Source organism: Diabrotica undecimpunctata, chromosome 10 (genome assembly GCF_040954645.1).
Source record: "Diabrotica undecimpunctata isolate CICGRU chromosome 10, icDiaUnde3, whole genome shotgun sequence".
In the NCBI taxonomy this organism is placed as follows: domain Eukaryota; kingdom Metazoa; phylum Arthropoda; class Insecta; order Coleoptera; family Chrysomelidae; genus Diabrotica; species Diabrotica undecimpunctata.
In genome coordinates, this window is record NC_092812.1 from 37,199,971 (window position 1) to 37,224,712 (window position 24,742).

The following is a 24,742-nucleotide window of genomic DNA, read 5'->3' on the forward strand; positions in this document are numbered from 1 at the left end:
ATGTGAAAGCGTCAATTGGATGGTTCTGTAGATGGAAAAATCGTTCACAAGTATTACCTTCAATAATTAAATATATGAACCAGCGTGCATGTACAATTGTAACGAAACTGCGCTTTTTACTGAGGTACTACAGATGGTACCTTTTGTTTCTCAGGGGACAAAGCTGTAGGTGTAAAAGTTTCAAAGGACAGATTCACGATTATGTGTATTCCGATAGAAACCATAAATTGCCACTTTTTATTATTTGAAAATCAAAATATCCAAGGTTTTTTAAATCTGTGAAATACTAAAATAAAGTTTTAATAAAAATGCTTGGATGATAAATAATTAATAAGGTAGTTTAAGGAATTACTTATTGAGCTTAGACAAGAAAATTACAGAAATAAATAGAAAAGTTCTGTTAGTTTTAACCTACAATACAAAAGTTCCTATCTCACAGTATTAACAGCTTAAATAAACTTATTACAGATTTCACTGAAAAAAAGAAGAATTATTATAAATAGTGGAAGTGTATACTAAACCCATAATGTATTTAAAAATATTTATTTGTTATAATTTAACATGAGTAAATATTTGTATTAATCACGCTGTTTGTTAGTTCTATTTAGGTTATGTCTTGTCTTGTTGTATTGATGGCTTTGCTGCAAGGCAATTGCCAGCCCGATTTGTGTGAGACCCCACTTTGTCTGGCTCTGGGCCATGCAGGAATCTCTGAAAACTTCACTGAACTACAGCTTTTCTCGTGGTAGCGCTTTTCTTGTTTCTATATAGCTTATAACTTCGCTATTATTGTATCGGCTTTCTGATCTACGACAATAATATTGGAGGACAAATTAATATTACAACAAATGGAATAAGAGGCCAACACCAAAGCAATAAAACAGGCAGGATTATAGGATGTATCGGGAAAATTGGATAGTTGAGCTTCAGAGTTTGATTTTATTATCTGATCTGATCTACGGCAATAATATTGGAGGACAAATTAATATTACAACAAATGGAATAAGAGGCCAACACCAAAGCACTAAAACAGGCAGGATTATAGGATATATCGGGGAAATTGGATAGTTGAGCTTCAGAGTTTGATTTTATTAATGTTAATGAAACGCATGATTATCTCTATAGTTTCATCTTCCGGAGAGGATAGAAGGTCAGTCATGGATAATGGTGATACCTTCTTTTTTGATACAAAGTACTTATATAAGTCCAAATTAGGAATATAGTTAATAGGGCACTCGAAAAATATGTGATTCAGGTTTTCTATCATGCCGCATTCACAGGCAGGGTCATCTTTTATATTAATTTTGAAAAGATGGGCATTAGTCAGGCAATGACCTGTACGCATTCTAATTATAGTTGTGATGTGTCTCCTATCTTTATAATTTAAATTGCCATACCATGTCTTATCGGTGAATGTTGATTGAACTCTAGCATACCCACGATGTCTGGATGAGACTAAGATTCTCCATTTATCTTTAAAAATGTTTAAAATATCCTGTTTTAAGAAATTTAAAATGTCTTTTATGTCATATACCATTTTTCTGGGAATATTAAGATCTGTTCCAATTTTGGCCAAAGTATCTGCCTCTGAATTCCCAGGTATACCTGAGTGACCCGGTATCCAGGATAATTGGATATTATAACCATTCATGTTAGATGCAGCAATTAGCCTTTTTGTCGTAAGAACCCAATATTCAGAATTTGTTGCAAAAGAAGGATTACAGAGTTTTGTTATAGCCCCCTGTGAATCTGAGAAAATTATCACATTTTTAATTTTTTTATTAATGGCAGTTTTTACTGCATCATGTATGGCAATTATTTCTGCTTTGTAAATACTTAAATGGTTGGGAAGACGTGACGAAAATTTATAATTTAGGGATGGAATGAATATACCAAAACCAACTCTGTTGTCCCTCTTTGACGCATCAGAAAAAATGAAAGTATACTGAGATTTTAGACTATTAGTTTTGGCCTCAAAATTAATTCTTGACATAATGTCTCCTTTTTTACAATTACAGTTAAAAGACTTTAAAGGTTTATTGAGTATATGAAAATCAATTTCGTAACATGGAAAATTTGAACCTCTATATATTAACTTTAAATAGGGCCTATACTGTTGAAGTGCTTCCACTAGGTATGGTATTTTGTCTTTATTCCAATACTCCGGTCTATGGATTATTTTTAATAGAAAGTTGTTGATAAATTGAATAGTTGGATGATTTGTTACAACTAAGAATTTTGAAATTAATTTAAGGGCCAGTAGTTTTCTTCTATGTTCCAGATCTAATATAGATGCTTCGGCTAAAAGAGCAGCCCTGGGTGTGGAACGCATACATCCCATACATATACGCAATCCCTCATAAAACACCACATCCAATTTACTGAGAGCGGCCTTAGAACATGGTCTAAGAAACATTGATCCAAAATCAAGATGTGATTGGACTAGAGCAGAGAAGGCGATCAAAAGTGTGTTTGGATCTGCACCCCACCATACCCTACACAGTGCTCTTAATACATTTAGTGATTTTTTTGCTTTAATTGAAATGTTAGTAATGTGTGGTGACCATTTCATGTTTTCTTGCAGTATAATACCCAAATATTTAACCTCTTTTTTAAAGGCAATGATTGCATTATTAATATGTACGGGGGGTGGGATGGTATGTTTCCTCCCTCTAGTGAACCATACTGCCTCACATTTATCCATGGAAAGTGACAAATTGTGTTCACTAAGGTGTGCATTTATGTGCTTTAAAGCATTATTGATATTATTTACCATGGCTGCTACACTTTTTCCTCTGATCATAACTGCCAAATCATCAGCATACCCTATGATAGATGCTTCTCCCAAATTTAAATCAAAAATATCCCTTAAGTAAATATTGAATAAAATAGTACTCAGAGGGGAGCCCTGTGGTATACCCGAGGTTGTTGGTACAGGACCCAGGAAGGAGCCGTCATTACCCCTACAATATAGTGATCGTTCTGTCAGAAGATTGAGAATTACGTTACACATTCGGATAGGCACTTCTAAGTTTTTGAGTTTACTATAGAGTTTATATATGTCAACATTATCGTATGCAGCTTTTATGTCTAAAAAAATTACGATGACTGACTCAGAGGATTGAAATGCAAGGTTAATGTAAGATGTGATGAATGTTATGTTGTCATATATACCTCTTCCTTTACGAAATCCAGTCTGATTATTTGAAAATTTTAAATTATGTTCCAATTGCCAGTCTAATCGATTCTTGATCATTATTTCTAGAATTTTGGCTCCACATGAAGACAGGACAATTGGTCTATAATTTTCTGGATTTGTCGGATCCCTATTTGGTTTTAAAAAACTAATAATATTAAATGTTTTCCATACGGCTGGTATTTCTCCACCCATTAAAATTTTATTATAACTATTAATAAGAATTTGTTTAGCTTTGAAAGGTAAAAATTGAAACATTTCATAAGATATATCATCCATACCAGGGGCAGATGATTTCTTTTTATTTAAGGCCAGGTTTAATTCATTTATGGAAAAGGGCTTTAAATTTTCATCTACATTGTCAAGAACAAAATTTGGATCTATATTTATGATTGACATTTTATTTAAAATAGATATTTTAAGATTATCTGGAATAGTAAGATTAAATCTTCCTGTTTTGAAGTTATTATTATTGAATTTCTTAATCTTGTTCCAAACATAAGTCATGCTAGAGTTCCTATTTAAAGTTTCACAAAAAAGCCTAAACTTTTCTTTTTTTTTATTATTTAATTTTTTTCTAGTTAATGCAATGGTTTTTTTTGCTAATATATAATTTTCCATAGATGGAACATTATTAAAATTTGCTATGGCTTTTTTCCTTTCCTTAACCCAGGATGTACAATCATTATCCCACCAGGCATTACCCCTTTTAATATGTATACCGGCCTGTTTAAACGGAATTACTTGATCAGCTACTGTGTTAATAATATACATTAGTTGATCATAACTTAAGTTATAATCTAAATCTTGAAGGTACATCAAAACTTTATTATGGTACGCTTCCCAGTCAGCTTTTTTAAAGTTTCTAATTTTATAAGGACTAGTCATGTTGTTGAATACCTCACAATTGCCATTATCATTAAGTAAAAGACGTATAGGAAAGTGGTCACTGTTACCACAATCTTTAATAGTATCCCAATTAGCCTGTATAGCTAGATTCCCACTTACCATAGTCAAATCTACTGCACTTGGTATTGCCGTTGATAATTGAAATAGTGTTGGTGAACCATCGTTCATAATCACAAGATCATTGTCAAATAGGAAATCATGAATTATTCTACCTCCTTTGTTGGGTGTAGCTTTATCCCATAAGGGATGATGAGAGTTAAAATCTCCCATAATTATAATGTTTTTAGGATTAAAGGAAATAAGATCATTTAAAATATTGTTATTTATATGCATATGTGAGTTGCAATAAAAATTAATTACTTGTAGATTACCTATTTCTATTATTATATATTGAATATGTTCTGAAGAAAAAGATTTAATTTTCTTAAATATTATATTATTTCTAATGCATGTTACTATCCCACCATACCCATCATCTCTATCCTGCCTAACTATGTTATATGAATTGAGCCTAAAATTGTCATTGGCCTTTAGCCAAGACTCATTTATTAATAAAATATCAGGGTTTTCGTTGTAAATTAAGCTATTTAAATTACCCCTGTTTGAATTTATGCTTCTTAGATTCCAAAAAATTATCTTTAACTTAATTGTATCTGACCTAGTTGAAAAGAAAAGAAGGTTGTTTAGGACTCTGAGTCCGATTGGGAACCGGGGTCTATATTCATATTAAAATTTTGACTGAAGAGTATGTTTTTAATTACTCTTTTATTATTTTCTGAAGTATTCCAGATTGCATTAATAATACATCTAACTTCATCTGGATATGAGGAAGGAGATTCTTGTGAATTATACATATGAACTGCACTAGTAGTAGGCAACTGTGTATTTATATTATTTTCAAGTTTTTTTGAGAAATTTGGTGAGTTGTTTTCATTTTGAGATCTTGAGTTGGGAAATAGTAAATTTTCATTATGAGCCTTTTTATCATAGCCTTTGTGAATTATTCTTTTTTTTTATTGTTTTCAGCCACAACTTGTTGAAAAGATCTTTTGATAGGGTCGGTTCTTACATGATGTGTACGTCTTTGTGAAGGTTGAATCAGGTTATCTTTATTATCATGAGTTTTTTCAGTTCTATTAAAGTTTTTAATGATAGGGAATTCGGAGGGGCGATATACAAATTCATCACGTGTCAAATAATTTTTTTTAACTATTTCGCTAGCATCATAGAAGGTTATATTTTCAAAAGACATGAGCTCTTTGATATTTTTTTGTCTTGTATACTCGGGACAGGTTTTATCGGTTGATTTATGGGGGTTTTTACAATAAAAACATTTAATTTCACAAGAAGAGTGAGCCTCCCCGTCCGATTTTTTTTCTTCAGCACAGGTAAAGCACCTCTCCTTGCCTTTACAATTTGTACGTGTATGGCCATACCTTAAACATCTAAAACACTGAGTTACTGGTGAAATATATACAGAAACAGGTCTTTCCAATCTATATACATTTATGGATTTAGGGAGACAAACTCCTTTAAATGTAAAGAGAACCGATCCAGTAGGTTCATATGTAGTTTCATTATTTTTAACTATTTTACGATTAAGTCTCTTAACTTGAAGAATTTCTGCTGAGCTGTCTGTTTTACAGCACTCTAACAGTTCTTTCTCTCCTAATTCGACATCAATTTGCCTAACTAATCCCTTACAAGTTACAAAATTGAATGGTATAAATATTTTATAGCCTTTATCAAGAAGAGTTTTATTTTTTACAAAATTATTTGCAGCTTGAAAGTTAACAAATTCTACTGAGATTCTATTTAAGCCTTTGTTATTAATTTTTTTAATGTCAGTTAGGTTTTGAATGCAAATATCTCTAGCAATTTTAATATTGTTAAATTTACCAATATTGAAACCCACTTTTTCAGTGGATTCCACATATACCAAAAAAGGCCCATTATCGTTTTGTGAATAAAAAACTGGCTCTTTTTTAAGGTTATTGGTATTACTGGTCGCATTATTAATAAAATTATCACCACTATCCATCTGATCTTGGCATTCTAGCCCTGTGTTGGGGGGGCCGCCCCCCCCTGTGACGCTCATACTACTTTAAACAATCAACCAGAAGAGATAAGCATGCAATCAGGGAAAAACAAAAAAATTAAGCCAATAAACAAACTATGCAAACTAACAAAATAAAGCTTATTTAGCTGTTATCAAGCTCAACTCACCTTTTAGAAACACACACCAAAAGAATATAGACGCTTACACACACTAACACAAAATTAGATGGAAAGGAATGAAAACACAGCCTCCCAAACTAAAGCTTATGTCGTGAATGCTATTTAGGTTATATTTTGAATTTTATTATTATGAATAGCCAAATTGTTCCATCAACTAATATATTATTAGATTGACTACTTCTTTTCTTCTCGACAATTGTCCTTACTTTTTTAAAGTTAAATCAAACGTTTGAATATACAGTCCATCTAATTTACTTACCGTTCACCGTTCACGTCATTATCATTGACAGGTGTTAACAGTGATAGAGCATGGTACAATGAATACACAATTCATTGTACCATGGTGACAGATATCGAAGTTGACATAGTTGCCAAAGAATAAAAAAATTCTGAATCCATTTTAAATCAAATAGGTCACATAATTATTACAAAAGTGGATTATACAACAAAACAAATTAATATTTAATGTAAATAAATAGAAACAAAACAAGGGTTAAAAAATAATCTTGTTAAAAACAATTTGAGCCGTGATTTTTGGGAGATGATAGAAGTGTATTAGTTTTTACGGCCTGAGAAATAGAACTTACAGTTGAAATATGTAAATTTAAAGCTGCAGCTACACGCTAAAACAAAAATATATATTTTAATCTACAATAAAACATACATTTACATACTTCTCTAACAGCAGTCAAGGGTAGAATGGGGCCGTTATTCAAAATACTGAATCAAAGAAGCTACCATCTTTTTACAACGACTATTTAAATTCTTACGTGACATTTTTTAAATAAAACAAACTAATTTTGTTCTAAAAAGAACAGATTTTATTAAATAGGTAAAAATATAAAACAAGAATATTCAAGGTAAAATTCAAAATAATAAAGTACAAAAAGTGTCAACACCGCAACTGTCAAATAAGTGTTACCAATTTATGCCAAAATATCACCTTCGTTCGATTACAGTTACAGTGTGTTCCGAACAAATGTTATTCATAAAAACGCTTTACAATGCATTTATACAAATTAAATGAAACATATTATTGTGTATTTCTTTAAGTTAACATTAATAGAAAACTTTAAATATTATTTCTACTCGTATATAATAAAATATGTTTAGTGGCTCTAAAGCCAGTGTACTTAGCAAAGTGATTCTATAAAAGAACACACCTACCGCCTAAATATTTCGTGTTGGTATCATGTGACCTCACGGATATATTTACTATAATATAGTAAATTTCCTCCGGCTATCTGATCTTGTTCATCTTTTCATTAATAATAAAAACCTTCAAACAATCCTTTTCTTTGCTCTTCAGTGAATTTTTAATAACATTTTTTTCAACAATCACATGGACGTTTCATTTGAACTGGACGTAGAGCACCATCTATGAATGTATGTGGAAACTTGACGCGACTTGATATGAAACAAGGAATTTAGCTAGGACTCACCTTAATTATAATACGTATCGAGAGATAGCGCAAAAAGATCAATGTACGTACAGAAGTTCTGCATGGAACATTAAGTTGAATCGATAGTGGGCAGAGGTCTCTGGGAAGGGAATTATTAAAGAATGAGATCTAGTGAATATAGACAAAATTTGCGCAGTCCACAGAAAATGAGTGTTACAGCGCAATGTCCAATATTGTGTTCTCGAATATGGCGAAAGTTGTGAATTTACGTGTTGTGATAAGTGCTACCTTGTGACTTACTATGTTTGAAAATGGATAGTTAAGAAATTATTTATACAAAGAAAGTGTGATAATAGTGTAAATATACGTATCTGTTGTTAATTTAGTGAAAAGAAACAAAAATGTCTACAGACAAAATTAAAGTTGCTGTTCGGCTCCGTCCTTTTAACAGAAGAGGTATATATTTTACTGCTAAATCATATTACAAAACTATTTTATTCATAATCATTGTTGTATAAAAACGGCCAGACTTTGTTTTCATTTTAAAAACCTTGTCTATTATTGCTGAATTGCTGAGGTACCCCTGATGATTCATGGTATTGTCATTTTGACTCAAAACCTGTCAACTTAAAATTATAAATTTAACTCCTAAAAATGATTTTCATAAAAACAATGGAACAAAGAATAAAATTTTGGCATTGAAATAAAAATTACATAAAATCAACTATTTATATAAAATGTAAATAAAACACCTTTTAGTATACAGCATTGACTAATTCATGGTCAAAATTGATTTTACCTATAAGTAAAAGTCTAAAGCACTTTCATACTATCTGGTCGTTTTACGACAACTACCCGTCGCAACTTATTTCACTGTTTTTACTGCTATCTATCTTGTACCCAGTTTTAAGAGCACTTTTCTGTGCTTTAATCTGCATATTTTTAAAGAGTTTTCTACAATGTAAATCCTTTCGAAGGTAAATGTAGTCAATTTGATAAGATAACTGTTATTCTTATTCATATAAACATAGTGGAAGTAGAGATATTTATAAAAATGTAAAAATATTTATATCAATCCAAATTTTTTAAATTTAATAATTTATTTAAAAACGAAAATAACTATTTTATATTAGAGACTACAGTCCACTATTTTCTGATGTTTTTGTGGAAAAATTGGAACCAAACATTTGACAGTGTTCAGATTTTGTATAGTCAAATGTCAGGTTCCAGGTTCTATGTCAGGTTCTGTCGGTTCTGACCTGACATCAAAAAGATTACTTAAAAATGAATTGACTAAGGCACCATATTTACTCTACTCTACTCCATATCAATAGATTATGCATCGTATTTACCGACAATGGCAGTAATAAGAGTGCCTTAGGTCTTCCCTTAGGGAAATTTTAATCTATCCATCTCGATCCTGAGCCATTATTTTCATGCCATAAATCCAGCTCGTTAGTGGTTGGTTTCCACTGCATCTATCAGTTCTTGGTCTTAATTTCAATAAATTGCGTGTCCACCTCATATCGACGACCAATAGGTCGTGCCTACTTTGTACTTTATGAGAATATTCCTAAAACTAATATTTTTATCAGTCTTTGTTTGAGCTTAATTTTTTTAGATATCGCTCAGTGTGGCTCCATATACGAAAACAGGCACTAATCCACTACCTTCCACTTTAAAAGAAGGGGGATGGCTCCCTTGAACATATCCCTTAATGCTCCATTCATCAGATTTATTCTTCTTGCTATCTTACGAGCCGATATTTTACGGCACGATGTGTCCTAAATGTACTCTTTTTAAAACACATTATGGGTCAAACTTGTCCACAGGCATCATCCAGTTATTACGATATACTTTTCATTCCCGCCAAGTCGTCATATACTCTTATAAATATTCAGCTAAATGAAGATCACTTTTTTCCATAAATCGTTATTATATAAATGCACATTCAAGAATAGTTATTTTGGAGATAATATGGCACCCTGTCTGACACCTGTTTTATATTTATTCTATTTGTTTACTCATGTAATTTTGCGTCATTGTCGCGATTGAGTATATGCTGTGGATCAGGTTGGAATATCAGTAATCAATTTGAGACTCTTTAAGTGCATCTTCGATGCTTGGATACTGCACTGCACATTGGTGCAGTCCAATGATGTCAAAAGAGAAACAGGTCTCAAATATCCGTTGTACTTAACAAACTATATTGTTAGAGTAGATTGTTATTGTTATCAAAACCTGAGCAAAATTTAGCTTCTCCTTTGGAATATTCATCTAGAAAGTTAATCTGAACATTAGTAAACAAAAATAAAATGTCTAAAAATAAGTTACGATTTATGACATAGTTCATCAGAATATATTGTTATTATCATTTTAGTTCTTGCTTGGTGAATTTTCCTAATTATGTGATGCTTTGTAGATAATATCAAAAATGACACAAATGAAACAAAAAATTATTTATTTTATGTACTTTATATACTTCATTTGAAAATTATTGATGGCACAGATATTAAGTATGTTGAATTACTTAATTGCAATAATTTACGCTAGCTGTAGGTGCTGGTTGCAATTAGGTACCACCTTATTAATGTGAACTTAATCCCATTTAACTGATCTGGGCTCAAATGAAAGAATATTTTGCAAAAAACAATAGCTTATTTAAAAGTAAAGCTATTCGTCAACTACTAAATGATTCAAAATCAAAAATTTTATCTGGCAATTGACAAAAAGATATAAGACCTGTCATAGAAAGTTCTGGAACTCGATATGAAAATAGAAGAAATACCTAATAGAGCCAATTATACTTTTTTTGGGAAATGATGAATGTAGTGATGATGATGATGCTATCTAACCTGAAGAGATAAACATATTTATTTAAGTAATTAATTATGTAATAAAAATGTATGTGATTATTCTAATGTAAACTCATGTTCTGTCACTGAGGCCTGCAAGTCTGGCTGAATTAAGACTTAAATGCTTTCAAAGCTTCTTTACTTGCATTTTATACTATATTATTATTATACCAAAATAGATCATGACATTTTGTGTTAAAAATAAATGAACATATTTGTCAGTATCACTCCTCTCCTTCATTATCAAAATCTAATTAAAGCTACAATGTTTTATGACTCTTTAAGGTGCTCATAAATTTATTGAGATATTAAATAAAACACTAAAACAAACTGAACACCCCTTTGACATGCCATTTACTTCTTTCTCTATTTTTAGAACACTTTTGATTAAATTATTGGATGTTTATTATCACTTAAATTAATGAAATAAACAGTTAATGCTAGGTGTACTCTAAGGGTCAATTAACAAAATGCATCTTATACAGGGTTATGAAAAGTGTGGAAATTCCACCTGGCTTGTAATTTTTATTGATTAATGCAACCACAATAAGATGTTAGAATTGATAAGGTATTCTGCTGGCATAGTAACTTAAAAATAATTAGTAATACTGACTTCTCTTCTGGAGTCTTCTCTCTTTACTTTTATTTTGGTGTTTTAAAAAGAGGATTGCCATGTATTTGCCAACTTTAAATGTCTCCTGATTTTCATACATTGTCTTTGTTTTGCCGCTGTTTTGGCTTACTAAGGGCCCTGAACATTTTTCATTTTTCTCATGATTATTTGCCTCCTCTCCTCTTTTATAGATATGTTATTTATATGAAATGTTGTTAGTGAATGAAAAGTACCTTAAAATTTTAGTTATTGCTTTAAAAATGTTGATACCAAGAATGTTGTAAATTAAAAATGAACTATTTACCAGCATATTTCTAGTCATATATACCATGTGTCTAGATTGGTATAATTATAATTAGGTGTTCTAACAATAATTTTGATCTTGTAAGAACTAAGTACTTAACTAGTACAGCTCTTCCCTTTTTGCATTATTTTACTTTTTATTTTTTGACTTTATTTGTATTTCTGTATTTTCGTTTTTCTTCTATCAGCTTTATGATATCTGGTGTCATCCAGTCTTTTTTTTTGGCACTTGGTTCTTTTCTACCCACAAACGTTTCGTCAGGGTTTAGTACTGCATCCTTCATTTTGTTCCAGGTACTGATAATATTTTTGTTATAAATGCTGGTGCAATTGCTTTATTTATTTGTTGTTGACATTTTTCACAATCAAGCACTGACAAATCTAGTGTCAATTTAACTTTTTTTTCTGTTGTTTTCTCAATTCTGGAGAAATAAAGATATGAGGCTGAAAGGGAAAGTACATACATATAAATCGTATGTAAGACAGATAATGACTTACGCGATGGAAACACGAACGACACAGCGAAAACCAAGTGAATATGTAGAACAACATAAACGAGAACGTTGAGGTCAATAACTGGCAAAATACAAGATAGTAGACGGAATCAGCATGTCACGAGAATGACCATAGTGAGAGAATAGCCTGTATAGAAAGAGATTAAAAACCAACAAGCAAGAGACCACCAGGAAGACTCTGTAAAACGTGATAACGGGTGGTCGACATCACAGCTACGAATTCAAACTTAAAATGTGCGAAGAACAGATCAATGGGCCTACTATAAGACGAAGAAGATGAAGTTTTTCCTTTTATTTTAATCACTTAAGTCAAATATAGACAACTTAATGTGTGATTGGCTGTTAGTTCATTTTGTGTGCAAAACAAGATTTAGAATTGATAAAATGCGTTAGGCTTTCACGGCCATCGTCTAACTTGTTAAACTGCTTGTTCGGGCTGTTAGGCCGTTGTCTTCTGAGATTAGTTCTCAACGTGGTCAGTTTCAGCTTACAAGTGAAGTAGTAACATCTCCAGAAGATGCAGGGGATGTTACACAGCTTACAAGTGAAGCAGTAATATCTCCAGGGATTAGGAACGGGGGTTACTGGTGCTAACACCAGACTATAAACATCCCTCGGAAATATTCCAGTGTGGACCCGATAGCGCAAACGAGATTACGACAATGTTTGATTGACACACATCGCATTTGGGCGTGTTTAGACTTGCGAAAACATCTAATATTGCTAAAATATGTAAACGCCTCAGCATAAACGAAATGTGCACACCTTGAGTTGAGAGTACTTTTTTATGTTTTTTGTTTATTTAAATCAAAATTCACACAATTTTTGTTTGTTAGTGAAGTACGTAAAGAATTGATATAAAATGAATTTTTACTAGCTGTGTGAAAGCACCGGATGCGTTTATAAATCCTAATATAATGAATGCTTGGTTGAAATCTATATTTAGCTCCATTTACCGCCAAACAAATGAATCACTAGACTCCGATAAACTTATGAGGGCGTACAATACAGTTACTATATTCTTCAATTTAGACAAGGAAAAAAGCTCGGGTTCATTCGGAAAAATATTCCCATGAGATTTTTTTGTATAATCACTTTCATAAGATACACCAAAATAAGGTTTAAAAGGTTGCTGAAGTTGTTCAATTTTTCTTTTAAACAAATTGTAACAATCAATTTTTTCGGTAGGATTTTTTGAATTTTTTAGACCATTTGGACAAAATTGGTCTCTTGTCATTTTTCTGTAAACTTGAATGTTTTCGAGTAAATAATTTAAAACTGATAAAAACACAAAATTACGAGTTTCAAGGCTCAAAAACAAATAAAAAACAATATTTTTGAATTCACCAATGACCTAAATTCAAGTTCAAACCTTGTTCTATCATTTCTCCATCCAATATTGGTCATTTGAAGCTGATAAAATGAAATAGAATTTATTTAATCAATAATTATATCGATTGTTTCCACAATTATTTTTTTTTGTTTAAGAAATAAAAATCCGTCCAATAACAAGAGAATTAATATAATTAGTTTATGCTGTTTAGAATATACAGTGGATGATCAAATTATTAGAGCCACCCCATAAAATTTTACTTTTCGTTTAATAATGATACGTAATTGTGCAGGAAAACATAGTTTTGTGCATAATTCTATTTTCCTGAGACTTATAACGTTATAAAGTTTACAAATATTAAAAGAGAAACGAGTAATTACACGAAAACACTTAAAATTATGTCTTAAGTCTAATACTTGGTAGTGTCATCCTTTGCGGCAATGACTGCCTGGCACCTTATTGGCATACTTTTTATGCGTTTCTGACAATTTTGTTGAATTGTTCCACTCCTGTGCCATACTGCCATTAAGCGCTCGATCAATTGACAGTTTATGGTTATAATTTCATTAGAAATTTATTTCTTCATGAGCTTCCCAAGATTTTCTATTAAATTCATATCTGGCGAATTGCCAAGCCAGTCAAGCACCTTTATCTGGTTGTCAGCAAGGAATTTTGTTACTGTTTTGGCCTTGTGACAAGGCGCCGAGTCATGTATAAACGTGAAACTCTTATTCAGAAAACACTCCTAGACCTGGAGAAGCATTTTTGTTTACAGTACACTCAAGTACTGGTCTTGTTGCATTGTTTCTTCGACAATGTGGTCTACCAGTTCCTTGGTTGCTTATGATAGATCACATCATGCCGCTCATGGGATGCTTTACCGTCCTTTAAATACTATCCGCTTTGTATTTTCCCCCAGATCTTCTACTCTAAATTCAGCTCTATCCATAAGGATCTGCACAGTAGATTCGTCCAAAAAACAAACCTGGAATATTATTATTATTTTAGAATCGTGGACAAATTGATCAACTGTAAACTACATAAAAGAAAAACAATGTTTGGTAATGTTATTTACCTGATTCCAATCATCAATGTCCAATCTTTATGATCCTTAGCCCGTTAAAGTATTTTTTCTTCATGGCTGGTGTAAGTAGCGGCTTTTTTGAAGGGCGCCAGGTTGAAAACCCCCCAGATCCTTTATTCGCCGACGAGCTGTAATTCGTGAAATATTAACGCCACACTCCTGCATTATTTTCATTAAAATCCTTCCGAGGTCGTTTTCTGTTTGCCAAGACAATATCTCGAATTTTTCTTTTATCTCATGGTGTTTTAATTTTTTTTCGACCATATTTTTTTACAAATTCACTAAAAATAGTATACGACTGTCAGAATATCACTAGAGAGCAATAGAAATTATCTATTATAACTCTAAACAACAAGAATACAAAATAATGTGCACACGAGTTGAAAGCTAGGCTGGACAGCACTGACAAACAATGGCATCTGAGTCACGTATTGCCACGTCCTCTGTGTTGTCACTGTTTACAGACTATTTATTATACTTTCATGAAGTAATACAACATAATCAAATTGAAATAAACGCATTAATACATTATGCAGCTCAATTATATACCTTTTTTTGTAAAAAAATTGAATTTTACTAGGTGGCTCTAATAATTTGATCACCCACTGTATAATAGTTTTATATTTTGTTGCTTTTTTGTTAAATTTTAGTTATTTTTTTCCCATACGATAGATATAAACAGTGTACCAATTTTGCGTATTTCACAATCTAAAAGACAACTTTTATTTCAGAACTTGAAATGAGGGCACAGAGTGTGGTGGAAATGGAGAAGGATCAAACAATCATACACCAAGCTACCTCTATGGACAAAATGGAAAGGTAAGACAAAGACATTTCCTTTGGTGTTATCCCTTTAGAATTTCAGAGAAAACAATGACTTTTGAAACAACAAAGCAGGTGGGAGGAGAATTGTGTTGAGATAAATGTTTTGTAGCTGGTGAAATTGTGTTATTTTAAACTTTTTAATTGTATTACGGTTCATTTGTACATGGTAAATAAAAATGGTTGAAAACTTCGAATATTTTGAGTGCATTGCGTGATATTCTGGTATAAAAGGACTTCAAGGACGAAAATTCAGAGACTAGAAAGAACGATAGTATCAAGAGACTTGTGTTTCTTAAGATCTTCTCCTTAACATTTTCTTGTTTCTCATTCCAGAACAACATTTTGACAAAATCAAATGGGCAATATACTTAAATCACCGATACATGATACAGTACGTAAGTTTTAAATTAGATATAAACCCCATAAATGGCAACACTGCGCGCCGTCGACTTTCCACGAACCTCCGTTTCCCCGTCGCCAATAATTTGTCAATATACAGTGGTTGTTAAAAGCGTTAACAGCATAGATCTTTAATTTATTTTTGTAAACAACTTGTCTGTTTGTACGACCGTAGAAAAAGTTTAAATAATAAAATGGTTTTATGGTAGTAATTTTGGACAACAGTGTGTTTTTTGAAGGGAGACGAATTTCTTGCGTACAGTCAATTTATAATATTGTTACAAATTTTGAGAGCCTCAAAAATTGCAGAAAAACTGTAACCAGAAAAAGTTTGGGAAAGAGAATACCGGGATACACAAATTTCTGCAACAATCGAGGTAGATTCAACAAGTTCAAGTAGCAGCGATGCTAGAGAGTTAGATGTTAGCAATGTTACTGTAACGAAAGTATGGAAACAGCACGGTTAGAAGAATTTTAAATATTCGAAAACGCAGCAGTTTTATCCAGACGATTACTTTCGAAGAATGGAGTGTTGTGAGCCTCTAATAACGAAGGCTAATGATAAACCCAATTTTATTAAAAACATTTTATTTACTGATGAATCTTCTGTTTCGTTAGTAGGGAGACACAATCCACAGCACAGAAGTGTTGATTACCGAACTCAACGTCCTCAAAAAGTTAACGTCTTGACTGGCGTTTTAGGAGACCACATACTAGGTCCATTTTTTATTGAGGGCATCTTGAATAGTAGAGTATACCTCGATTTGTTACAGAATCATGTTAAATCTTCCTGATGTAAATCTGGATAATGTTTGGTTTCATCAAGACGGCTGTTCAGTTGACAACGATCGAATAATTAGGGAGTACTTAAACAATACTTTCCCGAATCGAGTTATCAGTGGAACAGGCGATATTAAGTGGCCTGCGCGATCTTCAGATTTTACATCCGTGGACTTTTTTGGAGACATTTAAAAAACATCATCTACGATCATCCTAAAAAGCGAATAAGAGAAGTATCCAATTCTGTTACAACAGCAGAAACTCTTTCATCTGTCTGCAGAAGATTTTATGACAGATTGGAATCTATTCAGCCGTAAAAGGTCAAATATTTGAATCATTTCTGTAGGGCATAAAGAACTATTTCTTATTTTATTAGGAATTATGGTACACTACAAGCGTAGTGTATTCTGTTCACAGTGGCGATCTATTACAAAAATGCTTAACAAACGACGTTATTCGCACGTCAGAAAGAGGTATACTTAAAAAGGATAAAGCATGCTTTTTTATAACGAGGGTACTCCAGTTGAAGGTTAGGTGGTGCTATGTTGCCATCCTGATAAGTTTATTATCGATGTTTATAATTTATCTGCTGTGAATAGACCTGCATAAAGATCGTTGCAATCTTCTGCCACAGCAATTATACTATCATGGATTTCCAAAAGCAGTACCAACCACAATTTTTGTCTCTCTCGTTATACCATACAAGAAAAAACAATTTACTGTACACACATGTTGTTCAATTAAGCGAATAATTTTTGAATGATTCACTAATTCAGACTTAACGTAGAGATTCTTATTGTTATAATAAATAAACAAACTAGATTTATAAATACCGCAATTTGTCTAGCGATATTTCATCGACCTCCATTCTTTATCTCTAAAAACTTCCTTTGGTATCAAGGTTACACGTTGTGCAAAATATTTATTAATAAAACCTTCCACGAAATGTCTACCTATTAAGATTTAATCTATTTTAAGTAGTTTGGGGGATTTATTAATAAAGTTAAATGCCGTGAAAGGTGCATTCGAAATAGTTTTCTAGTTTGGTTGTTAAAGTTGTTGAAATGTTGAAATTTATTGAGAACGTACATATTATATTAAATTATTACTTGAGTTGCTTGTGCTGGATATTTTCTGTCATAAAACTTTCGAGTCACTTCATGAAAATATCAGATTTGGATTTTATGCAAGACAGATCAGTAACAGATGCAATTTTCATTTTAAGGCAACTAATTGGAAAATGTAGGAGTAAAGAAACAAAAGCATCATATGATATATATTATATTGATCTTAAGAAAGTACATAATTCTTCGATAGATTTTGAGGTGGACGCTAAATAAGAAGGGAGTTTCCGCTGAGTATGTGAAGATTCCGAGACACATGTAGGAGAGAGTGACATCTAAGTGGTTGCTAGTGTTGTTATTCTCTAATTCATGGAGAAATATAATTTGAGAAGCGACCCCGTACAGTGTTAAAGGTAAAGAGAATGATGATGAAACGCAGTTATTAAACATAGACATTCCAGATATAAAACAGAAAAACGCAAAAGCGATCGAAAGACATGATAAATATCACACAAGAGAAGAAAACAACAACTTAAGAGTATCATGTGTTCTGAAACATCATACAGGATCGATCATTATAATTACCGATTATCTTATGTACCCGCTTCTGGATTTATGACTCACTAAGATCTTTGTGTGTCTCTCTGTATTCTTGTCTTATTGGTAATCCAGGTGTTTGTTTTCCTCTCTTTTAGTAATTTTTGATATGCTTTGTTTTCCTATTGAAAATTCAGCGGCTTTTATTATTATTTTGTTGTGTTACGACTGTATTGCATCTTCTAAAACATTTATTTGTATATGTTATTCTCAATAATTTTTGAGAATGAGTTCCAGTCGGCTTTGTTTATTTTCCATTTGTGTTGGATATTTTTTCCGTTTGATATTTTTTCTTTGATACTTAAATTCATTTATTTTATAGGAAAGTAGTCAGTGCCTAGTTCATCCAGAACTGTCTGATTTGTCTTTGCTGCTTGCCTTGCTGATTCTTAATATATAAATAATAGGGTCATTATACATCCACAAATACTTAATAATTAAAAAATATCTGTTATTGTAAAATCAAAATTGAAAAAAATCATTGTATTCTCTAAAAATGCACCGTTGACAATACCACCAAGTTATAACAAGATAAGTATTTGATTGTCAACACCTCTAGAGGTCAAATCCATTGTCAAAAAGTAACGACGCACGTAACTCATTTAATAGGAGCACCTTTCAATTAAATTCACCGAGATTGAAGTTTACAAACGTAATATACACGGTGAGGTCGTTCATTCGATACAAAGATCGAAAATGGAATAAGTTTTCAAGGTGAATTCAGTGAACAACAGTTTATATAATCAATACTAGTTTTAGCTGCGTTTTGCAGAATATTTAAATAGGGTAAACTCTTAGACAAATCAGTAAAAACAACTGAATCTTAACAGGAATAAACGAAGGGAAAAATAAATTAGAAAATATTTACAAGGTGACTCTTGTTGAATTTTTACGAACAACAAAAACAAATATAGAGTTTCATAAAGCAAGCAAAGAAGTGAAATAAAGGAACAAGCACATTAAAAGTAGTACTGGCCAAAATTTGTAAACGATAAATTTTTGAAAATGAAATTATTGAAAAAAGAACGCCAAACAAGGAATTAGCGAACTAAAAAATCGCAAATCATCCGTAAAAAATAATAATTAGTAGTCGCGGTAATATACATATATTGTAGAACGCTTTAAATGAGGCGGCGTTTGATCTCTTATCTTTTACAACCGATCGGATGCCTGTTCGAAGCGTTTTGATTAGGAAGCAGTTCATTATTAGAGTGTAGAGTATTGTTTGCTGTAATGTAATTATTTTTGAATAGTGATGTGGCGTCCGTCGGACAATGTGTTAAAAAAAACATACGATAAAAACTTGCAGCTATTTGACACCGATACCAGCTATTTGAATCATTGTTAAAACATGGAACCTATCTATTTTAAAAACAAAACTATTTTTAACGTTTTAGTCGTGTTTAGGGGTGCTTTTTAGGGGAACAGTTTAGACTAAAGAAATATCGTTTTATAAGCGAGGAATGAATTTTTAGTTATCTAAATGGAAAATTAAAACATTTTAAACTCTAAATACACTTTTAAGTATTTTTTGCATAAAGGGGTGGCTCTCTAGGGATTAAAAACTTGAAACCAAGGAAACATCATTTCACAAGCGATTGATGAATTGATATTGATTTGAATTCATAAGTTAAGCATTTACATCGTAAAAAATTATTTTTTAACGTTATTTACGTCAGAAGCGATGGCTTCAAAGGATTGAAAATTTGTATTAAAGGGCAAATTTTCCGCAAATTAAACAAGAAAATTGTATAAAAATCTAAATAATGCAAGAAAAGAATTTAAACCAAGGATCGGACTATGTAAAGATAAGGAGGGACATATACTCAATACAAAAGAAGTATTGAAAAGGTGGGTGGAACACTATAAAGAACTACTTACTATCGAAGTAGAAGATGCAAATCAACCACCCCCAGGAGCAAGCAATACATCATTGGAGCCTCTATCAATTCAAGAAGTAGGGATGCAATAAAACACCTAAAAAATAATAAATCTCCAGGAAGTGATGGTATACCCGCGGAACTCATTAAATGTGGAGGTGTTACTCTGACTAATCATATATATAAAATCATACAGAGAGCCTGGAATGAGGAACAAACCCGGTAATAGTGGTGTATTGGGATCGTTTGCCCGCTACACAAAAAGGGTGATCAATTGGAATGTAGAAACTATAGGGGAATAACCCTTCTTTAACCCAGCATATAAAATATTTTCGAGTATTTTATATGGTCACCTGAGTGCATATTCAGAAGAACTTCTTGGCGAATATCAAAGTGATTTTAGGCCTGGTCGATTAACAACAGACCAGATCTTTGTGCTAAGGCAAATACTGGAAAAAAACAATGAATTCAATATCGACACATACCATCTTTTCGTAGATTTTAAATCGGTCTATGAGAGCGTCCTAAGAAATAAATTGTATGCAGCCATGGATGAATTCCACATCCCCGATAAACTGATAAGATTGGTTAAGGCTACAATGCGTAAAGTTGTTTGCAAAGTCGAAATACAGGGCGAACAATCACAGGCATTTGAAACGCATGTTGGGCTGCGACAGGGAGATGCGCTGGCGTGTCTCCTTTTCAACATAGCTCTGGAAAAGGCGGTCAGGGATGCCCAAATAGACAACAGAGGAAACATTTTTAATAAATCATCCCAAATTTTGGTATATGCAGATGATGTTGACCTAGTTGCCCGCACGACACGCAAGCTAGAAGAAATGTATACCACCTTGTCAAATGCCTAAAAAAATATGAGTCTTCAGGTAAAAGAGGAGAAAACTAAGATAATGGCATCGGCACCCAACAATAGAACCAGAAACATCGGCCACCAATTCACGGTTGATAACTCTACCTTTGAAGTGGTGGACAAATTCACATACTTTGGCTCCCTGATCACCAAGGAGAACGTCATAACGGAAGAAATCAAGCGAAGAATAATCCTAGCAAACAAATGCTATTTTGGACTGAGTAGACATATAAGAAGCAGAAACTTAAGCCAAAAAACAAAAATAACCATATACAAAACCCTTATACAACCAGTGTTGACATATGGAACAGAGACATGGACCATTTCCAAGGCAAATGAAAACCTCCTGCTTATATTTGAACGAAGGATCCTGAGAAGAATATTCGGTGGCATCTGTGAAAATGGTATTTGGAGAAGGAGGTACAACTACGAGATATATCACAGATATAAACATATATTTGGTAATAAAGACGTAGTATCCCTTATAAAAATAGGAAGACTAAGATGGGCAGGACATCTGGCAAGATCACAGCAGAACAACCCTCCTAAAAGAATCCTTATATCACAACCTGTGGGAAGTAGAAGTAGGGGTAGGCCAAAACTCAGATGTAGGGATGGTGTAGATGAGGATGGTAGAAAAATAGGCGCAGCAAACTGGCAACAGTTGGCAATGGATAGAACTGACTGGCGTAATAGACTTGGAAAGGTCGAGGCTCTTTTATAGGGCTGTAGCACCAATGGTGATGATGATGTTTATTTTACTTAATACAATTATATTTGAATGCATAAAACGCTTAAATACGTGTTTTCCTATTTTTTCCACTTAAGGGTAGTAACCTTAACCTCTTAAAAACAAAAAGCACACTTCGCTCGTATATAACTTTTGCCAAAGAGGGTAAGACAAGTTTAAATCCAAATTTTCGGCTAAATCCATGCAGTCTGTCAGAATTAGGAGGTAAGGTCCTATTTTACGCCCGAGATACTGGACTATGACTGCTATATTGTAGTTAAAACAATACAAACAATAATTGCAAAAGTTTATGATTTATAAACTATCCTGTAAGATAATATTATCTTCATTCCAATGTTTGTTTACATACAACCCGCAAAAATATTTCCGTCTTCGTGTGATTTGTGATAAAAGCATCGCATCTATCATTTGCGGAAATGATAATGTAGAACAAAGTTTTGTTTGGTTTGGTTTTTAGAAGAGAAATTACTTTATTTGAGGTGTTGACTGTTAACTATCAGTAATATTTACGTTAACTATGCAATGAATGGATGCGTTATTAATTAACGCATATTGTTCGACGATTAGGTGCCATGCAAAAAATTTTGGACAAAAAGCTGTCATTCATGATTTGGAATGCATGATTGCACAGTTTTTATGGCAGCATATTCCAACGGTCTTTCCACAGGACCTTCTTGCTTCATCATTGTACAAGTATTTAGAAAAATAATATGACCACACTGACAAAATTTCAATACAATACAAAATAAAATGCAAATGAGCTGTCGTAACTCAATTTGACATAGATGTTCTCAAATTCTTCCCTTCATTATCTATATCTGGTGTCATTGATTTGGTAAAGATCTTTTGAGAGAAAGATTTTTGTTGTAGAGTTGATTAGAAGAAAGATTAGAGAAAATCTTTTTATTCACTGGCTTTTCGTGATTATAAGTTCACTTTTCCTCATTATCACTGCTTTCGCAGCCGGCTTATCGAGTAGTGATCTCATCGCCCAAAATCATTACCTTGTCAGCATACACTTTCCCACCAACCTAAGTGGAAAGATTCACTATCTTCCAGCGTAAATATTTAGGCGGAATCAATATTAAAAAAAAAGCAATTTGTGTTATTATAAACAGACTAAAAATGTTTATATTATCAATCTTAGAGACGCAAAAAGAATAAAAATCTTTTTCGGTGTTTTATTATATACGGGGTGAAATGAAAATGCTACATATTCATTAAACCACATGATATTTTCATTGAGTTCTCTTCCGTAATTCTCTAATATCTCTTTTTTTAGAAGGATAATAAGTATACAGATAAGTAACATCGTCATATGTGAAGGTTTTAATTTTTTCACTGTATATTGAAAGGTAAACTATATTTAGAAATAAAGGGTTTTGAATTTGTTTCACCGAAGTCGAATCTTTCTCTTCAACCTCGTATATCGTTGACTTCCTAATGTAATATGTTTCATGTCTAATTTATCTTATCCCAATCCGTTTAGCTCTTAAAGTCTTTCATCCAATTACGTGTTGCTCTGTGACATGTCGCCGATCAAATTCCCCCATTCACTTATGTACTTCGTAAATTAGCAATTAAATCGAAAACAAAGCCTATGTTTTGGAGACTATAATCCAGTCATTGTTTTACATGTATGCTCTAAGTTTAAAGTCTAGCTACATGATATTCTGTAGGTATATATTGTTCAGCTCGATGTTAACAATTTTAAGCATCTAAATAATTGGGAGAAAGCTACAAGAATGGATGTGATTGTCGACTTCTATTTAGTATTAGACTTAATAAATAACTTCACAAATCTGGGAATGGAAATAATACGTCATAAAGATATGTCATCTTGCTTACATTTATCTTCTGTTCGTGTTTACGTTGTTTTGTTCATGTTTATTATTTGTTATCATTACTTCCAGATATTCCAATGTTGTCACTTTCGTTATTCGCGTTCTTTGTAGTAAATTTTTTTTGTTATTTTTTTAATTTTCATCTTTAATCTCTGTTTCTTCTGTCCATATTTTTATGGTTTTCTGTATTCTTTGCTGTATCTGCTTGATTTCGTCGGCATTTTTATGGATTGTGGATTTCAGTATTACACAAGTTTGACATAATTAGTTTCTCATTTGTATTATTTTTTATACTATATAGTACTAGTATATCGAAGAGTAAAGGATTGAGGATTTTCCATGTTGTATTCCTTTCTTCCTGTGGATTCCATCCCACTTTTCTCCATTCAGTTCAGTGACTATTTGTATTATGTGCCTAGGTATTTGCAGTTGTTCCAAGCTGTCCCAGCGAGTCTGTCTTTGTATGGAATCGGAAATATGCTGTATTGTCACTGAAAATTATACAATTTTATGGACAAACCTTACAAAAAGTCAGAAAAGTACAGAAATTACAATCGCACAAAATAAAAGATAAAGGAAATAAACAATCCATTGCAAAATTGAAATAAATTGCAAATTGCATAATAAAAACAATAAGTTAAGTTGCTGAATGTGATGCCTAAATGTATATAAAAATAATTTAGTTCAAAAGAATCATTAATTAGTGAGACCAGGACTTCCAATATATTTTTTGAGAGATTTAAGAAAATTTTTATGAATAATCCATCAGTACTGCAGGAATATCTGCTTTTGATACTATTGATTGTTTGGATCAGTTCAGATTTATTAACTGGTTTTTTAAAGAATGAATTCAAGACCTTTTTTGAATTGGGGAGATTGGAGATATGGGGGTTCGTGAGAAAAATTTCCACTTGAATGTCTGTATTTGCTGAAAATTTCGTGAAAATTAAAAGTGAATATTTTCTTTGAAATTTGAATTATTTCGATTAAGGGTGACTTGCTGTTTAAACAAAAATAAACATGTGGCCAGAAATTATGCACCGTTTTGCCGGAAAATCGAAAAAACTGTAGACCATTGGATGTTTATCAAATTTGGTTAATCAGCTATATTGGCGTCAATTTTGATCCGAGAGTCAAGCGAATGGACATTTCCTACATAAAATTGGCTGCTCGTTCTTCTACCATACTCAGAATTTTCCTACATCTAACGGTTCGTGAGAAAAATTTTCACTTGGATATCTGTATTTGCTGAAAATTTCGTGAAAATTAAAAGTGTATATTTTGT

General features: G+C 32.3%; 1 protein-coding gene and 1 long non-coding RNA gene across 7 annotated transcripts in view; one reads left to right on the top strand and one right to left on the bottom strand.

The window, feature by feature from the left end:
- Nucleotides 1-527: 527 nt before the first annotated feature.
- Nucleotides 528-6,596, bottom strand: LOC140452377 (uncharacterized). The gene is made up of 2 exons (XR_011952178.1): nucleotides 6,332-6,596; nucleotides 528-807 (listed from the first exon to the last, which is right to left on the bottom strand). It is a non-coding gene; the product is annotated as an uncharacterized lncRNA (long non-coding RNA).
- Nucleotides 6,597-7,882: 1,286 nt separating this feature from the next.
- The window catches only part of Khc-73 (Kinesin heavy chain 73), a 148,713-nt gene continuing 131,853 nt past the window's right edge, over nucleotides 7,883-24,742 (top strand). For all 6 annotated transcript variants that reach the window (XM_072546142.1, XM_072546144.1, XM_072546148.1 and 3 more), the window contains exons 1-2: nucleotides 7,883-8,202; nucleotides 15,181-15,268. In XM_072546142.1, the coding sequence (XP_072402243.1) occupies nucleotides 8,148-8,202; nucleotides 15,181-15,268 (143 nt within the window). In that variant the 5' untranslated portion in view covers nucleotides 7,883-8,147. The remainder of the gene's footprint in view (nucleotides 8,203-15,180; nucleotides 15,269-24,742) is intronic.